This window comes from Populus trichocarpa, chromosome 18, assembly GCF_000002775.5.
Source record: "Populus trichocarpa isolate Nisqually-1 chromosome 18, P.trichocarpa_v4.1, whole genome shotgun sequence".
NCBI classification, from domain to species: Eukaryota; Viridiplantae; Streptophyta; class Magnoliopsida; order Malpighiales; family Salicaceae; genus Populus; species Populus trichocarpa.
In genome coordinates this window covers 14,040,223-14,045,422 of record NC_037302.2, presented here as the reverse complement: position 1 = coordinate 14,045,422, position 5,200 = coordinate 14,040,223, and the positions used below count along the sequence as shown (strand labels likewise).

The 5,200-nt window shown below is 34.5% G+C and overlaps 1 protein-coding gene across 1 annotated transcript; it reads right to left on the bottom strand.

The window, feature by feature from the left end:
• Window positions 1-224: 224 nt before the first annotated feature.
• On the bottom strand, window positions 225-3,970 carry LOC7470091 (axial regulator YABBY 5). The gene is made up of 7 exons (XM_002324612.4): window positions 3,827-3,970; window positions 2,567-2,689; window positions 1,793-1,916; window positions 1,545-1,593; window positions 1,329-1,404; window positions 1,144-1,212; window positions 225-493 (listed from the first exon to the last, which is right to left on the bottom strand). The coding sequence occupies exons 1-7, from the start codon at window positions 3,902-3,904 to the stop codon at window positions 446-448; spliced, it is 567 nt and encodes a 188-aa protein (XP_002324648.2). The 5' UTR covers window positions 3,905-3,970; the 3' UTR covers window positions 225-445.
• Between the last annotated feature and the right edge of the window lie 1,230 nt (window positions 3,971-5,200).

Below are 5,200 nucleotides of genomic sequence, written 5' to 3'. Positions count from 1 at the left end.
TTTCAATTTTTTAATTATAGTATTCATGATGACATTTCCACTAAAAAAATCTCTAGAACCGTTCTTGTGTTTGGTTGCAGCAAACAACGGAGATAAGAACATAAAAATAAATCTATCTCTAAAATAATTTTAAAGTAAATTTATATCCTCTTAAAACATGAATAATTATATAAGGTTAATAATTTAAAGAAATATATCCAAAACAATGCAAACCGCATCATCACTCATCACAAAGGCGGAGGAATATTCATATAGATGACGAATGTAAATAACTTACATCAAGTCAAGTAAGCAATCACATCTGCTAAACAGTCGGGGACAAATACAATATTGTAGAAAACATAGACTCATATCCTCCTTGATTACAACACATTGAAGTCAAGGATGTACTTCAAAGAGCATGGAATTTCTTGAAGGTGGTCTTGAAATATCAAAACCATATTGATCAGTTGTTCAGTAGTGCTGACCTTGACATTAGATGCTTATCACTTCCCTGTACAAAGTGAACGAGAACAAAATTAAGTAATCAATAGTGAAAAATAAACAAGAACAGCAATCCATCAAATTCCCGACAACTTGAGATATAATTACGTGCTCATATATATTTTTAAGAGATATATATGATATTTGCTGTCATCGGCAATTTGGGTTCTTCCTGGTGTTACAATGATTCTATGATAAAGGGTTAAAGTGTATAATTAAGTGGTAATTAGAAAGCTCGACTCAAGGTAGAGTTGCTAATAAACCAAATTAATTAACAAAAATCATCAAGCTCGACAGCGCAAAATCAAATATTAGCATACCTATATATCGGTTGGAGTAATTTTATGTAGAAAATTTCACGAGTCCTAGTCGATTATAGAAGTTTAATTTCATGCGCCAATCCCACATCATTTTGTGATAAATGGAGCTTCATTAAGAATACAACTTCCAAAATTCAAAATTAAGGAGCTGATTCCATGTTTTCAAAAAGCATTGTTAATTAAAAAAATCAATTAATATATATATAAACAATATGGATTCTTGAAGGATTTTTTCAAAATACTAAGCAATTAATTTTATTTTCTAAGAATAAAAAGAAATGAGAGATAAAATAAACAATTTGATTTACATTTAATCTAGGGTAAGTTGTCAAGTACTTACATCATCCAGCTTAGCTTGGTTGTTGGTCTCCAACATCAATCCAAATTGAATATGAGGGAAATGTGCCCACTAGTCAAACAAGATACACAAATAATTAATACCCACAAAAGAAAATATATAATATATTTTTGAAGCTGAGCAAAAGTTATATGATCAGCTTTGCAATGATGTTCTTGTCCACTTACATTCTTGGCAGCAGTACTGAAAGCTTCTCTGTGACTGATCTCAGGATTATTGGCCTTGATCCTCTGAATCTCCTCTCTGCAAAAGAAATATTTTTTCTTAAGAATAGATCAAATTTTATTTTTAATAAATATTGTACATAAAATAAGAACATTCAAAAAAGTGTGTCACCACGGGAAAGATAAGGAAAATTCAAGAGTGACTGAACAATACAGTACTTTATGAACTGATTATATGCAGAAGGTACTCGCTGCCTCTTCTCGGGAGCTGAAAATGGAAAATAACAGCACATGAATTTTTGTACAACATGACTAATAAAAACAAATTTAAAATAAAATATCATGTGTGGCTATATTTAGAAAGTAAAGATTGGCATCATAGCAAATAAAAAATGGTAACAAGAGAATATGAACGTGAACATGAATTAATTAATTGATAATCCAAGATCAATGGAGATCGATCTTACGGCGATTAACAACCCTTTCTTGAGTGACAATGTTGGTAGCTGGGGTTCTCGTTGAGATCTTGTTGTTGAATTTTGAGGAGGAACCCATGTCAATTCTGTAATCATGTGATATGTGGTTTGATGCCTGCCCACCAGAAGAAAAATATGAAGAACAAAAAATATATTATCATTTAGTGTGTTTAATTACTAAGAGTAATTAAGAAATTAATCAATTAATTAAAAGAAAGAGTTGAAGTGATGTTTGCATCAGAGATGGAATTGAAGTGACTTGATCTGTTAGAATTGTCTATTTATTTTTTCTGCACATGAAAAATGAAGCACAAAAAACCCAAATTGACAGACCTTGGAAAAAGGGCTGTAAGAAAAAGATGGCAATGAGACACGAACCCTAACAACGAATGTGTAATCAAATCATAGTTGGCATATAACCTAGTGATATTAAGAAAAAGAAAAAACCTAGTGATCTCTAGAGTCTAGAGCCTAATGCAGCTGTTGTGGCCGCCAAATTCAGCTATTGTAGCCACAAAAAGCAAGAAAAATAGGTTGGGTTATGGCGGCGGCTAGGGTATATCTACAGAAATATTAAAAATAGTTGGTCCTAAAGAGAAATCAGAAATGCTTTGAAAGACTCCATCGATCTATGTTAAAATTCAGATCCTGATGACTCTTTTGATTCCCTAAAAAGGAGGAAAAAGGCTCAGAAACCCTAGATTTTAGAGGATATGTAGCAACCCCCTAAAAATAAGCTACAAAATATAGTTATTGTAATATCACCTGAACATGATCTTGCCATGACAGTGACTGAAAGGCAGCTGCCATGTTCACAGACCATAGATTGGTGCAGTGCCCACATCGGACGGTGACAATGTCAAACAAGTTGCTGCATGGAACACTGACCTGCAACACAACACCATTATTACTCAACTGATCTCCTTAGAATGTTGGTTCTTTTTTCTTGGAAGGAATCTCCATGGAATGGTATAGTTAGTACTCACTATATATAACAAATTTCATGCTTTCTGTGTTAGTAGACATTGATTATTGGCAATTATACATCAAAGCTTAAAGATTAGCAAGAATTAAGGGTACAATGAAAACAATAATAAACTGTCTGAAATAAAGGGATTCCTTCAATTCTTTCTCGATCCAAGCTTTGAAATATGAAGAGTGCAAGGATAACAAAGGAAAAACCGAAGCAGAAAAGTTCTTGATATAATTACAATAGGGTTCTTTTGCATAGAATTGAGGGTTTGCAAATTTTTCTTGAAAAAAACAGAAGAGAAAGATGTACGGAAAGCAAGCACTAGAATCAGAAGTAGAGCTTAGTGGGGTTAATTTCTTCATTTCCCTCCTGTTGGGTGGTGTTTTAAAGAAGATAGGGTGGCCATGAGATCTCCATTTTCTTGCTTCCCTATAACAAAATAAGGTTGGAATTGTGCAGCACTTTTGTGGTGCAGTAATTTTAGTCAAGGAAAGGTCACTGGCTGGCCACAGAAGAGGGGGGAGGTGGGGGGGGGGGGGGGGGGGGGGGGATCAAGTGGTGAAGGAGTTGTCTTCATCAGGTTTATCAGCAAATGGCTTATTTTGACGTTAGATAAGCCTTTTTATTCAACAAGATTAGCACAAAATATAGCCAATAATCTCCTCTCTCTCTCTCTCTCTCTCTCTGGTCTGTTGCAGCACTATAGGACCTTCAGGTCTGACTCTTCTTTGACTGCAAAAGAAGAAGAAAAAGAAATGTCCACCGATGGAGACTTGACTATATCAAATTCAAATCAAGAAACACCAGAAAGAAAAATTCACAGAAAGAATTAGCACGAGAACGAGCCTGATCACCCAGACCAGCTTTTATCATGACCTAAAATGTTTCTTTCTTGTGTAGACACACACACACACACACAAGAAAATAAACAGAACCAAACAAAACAAAACAAAGCAAAAAAATATATATAGATAGATAAGTGGCCTAAATCAGAACTGATGAAAAGAGAAAGCAGATCCGATTAAAGAAGAAATCATGCAGATATATAGTACCGCAAGAACTATATTGCAAAAGTTGCAAGGGATGTAGCAGAGCTGCTCATGAGGCACCACATCGACGCAGCTTGACATGATGAGTTTTTTAAGGAAATTAATTAGTTGATAGTCAAGAGAGTACAAGCTGGTCCTTAGGTCAAGGAGGAGGAGGAGGAGAACAAACAAGAAGAAGATAAAAGAGAACAAGGTAAGAAGGAGGAGGAGGAGAACAAACAAGAAGAAGATAAAAGAGAACAAGGTAAGCTATAGCTCCTGCAAATTGCAAAGAAACACAAAGCAGAAAGCAAAAGGCTTTTATGATTCTCTCTCACAACTTCTTTGCTTTGATACTGGCTATTGTATCACAACAGTAAAACTCTATGGCCCATATATATAGAAAGTCATGGAGAAGAGAGAGAGAGAGAGAGAGAGAGGCATAGAGATGTAACTATGAAATTGAAGGAAAATTAAAAGGGTAAGGTTTTTAGTGGTGCTAAATTTAGGTGAAAATGCTAGGACCTCGCTTGACAGGGAAAAAAGAACAAGTAAAATAATGGGAAAGTTAAAATATAAGAGAGTTAGGGTTTTTGGGTCGGGAAGGGAATGGTTTTTGGCAGCATTACCATACCCCTTCGATAGCTATCATGATCAAGTGAATGCGACCTTACCCTCTTCAATTCTGCTATACCACGGCGGACGAGGGGGGCGAAATTTAGACTTCAATATTTTTTTTTAACTAAAAAACAAGTGTTTGTTATCTTGTGTATATTTCAATGGATCGCAGCAGACATTAACTGTCATCTATCTGCTGGGATATTTTACTTTAATGTCCTGTACTCTTGCTGTAGAGAAAGAAGGCCGGGGATCTAAAGGGTTCATCTGTTTTTCATCTTCTTGGGAGATGCAAAGTTTGTGTAGGTACTTAATGAGGGATATATGTTATCTCCTCGACTAGTAAGGTTTAAACCTCATGAATAGGACCAACCTGAAAATTAAAATTCTCATGAATTTGTTATTCAGCAAGAATAGTGTATTTTAAACTGGATAAGAGAGGTGATAGGGTTCATCTTGAAACTAAGATGTTTTAAATTGAATGATTCTTTGACAGTTTGACATGAAGCAAGAGAATAAAAGGGCACATTTTTAACTTAATTTGTCCACCATAAGTTATTTAATTTTAATTTTAGGCTCTTGATAATGCACAACAGGACAGGTCAACTAAATTTGATTTGTGCTCAGTATGAGGTCTTTAATTTCGAGATAATTGTCTTGTGCTCCGCCATCAAATTTTGTTAGAAATTCAAAAAAAAAAAAAAAAAGAGTGTTAAAGATTTTTTATCAATGTCATTAATATTTTCAATTAAACCACGTCAAAACTAACCCGATGTGAAT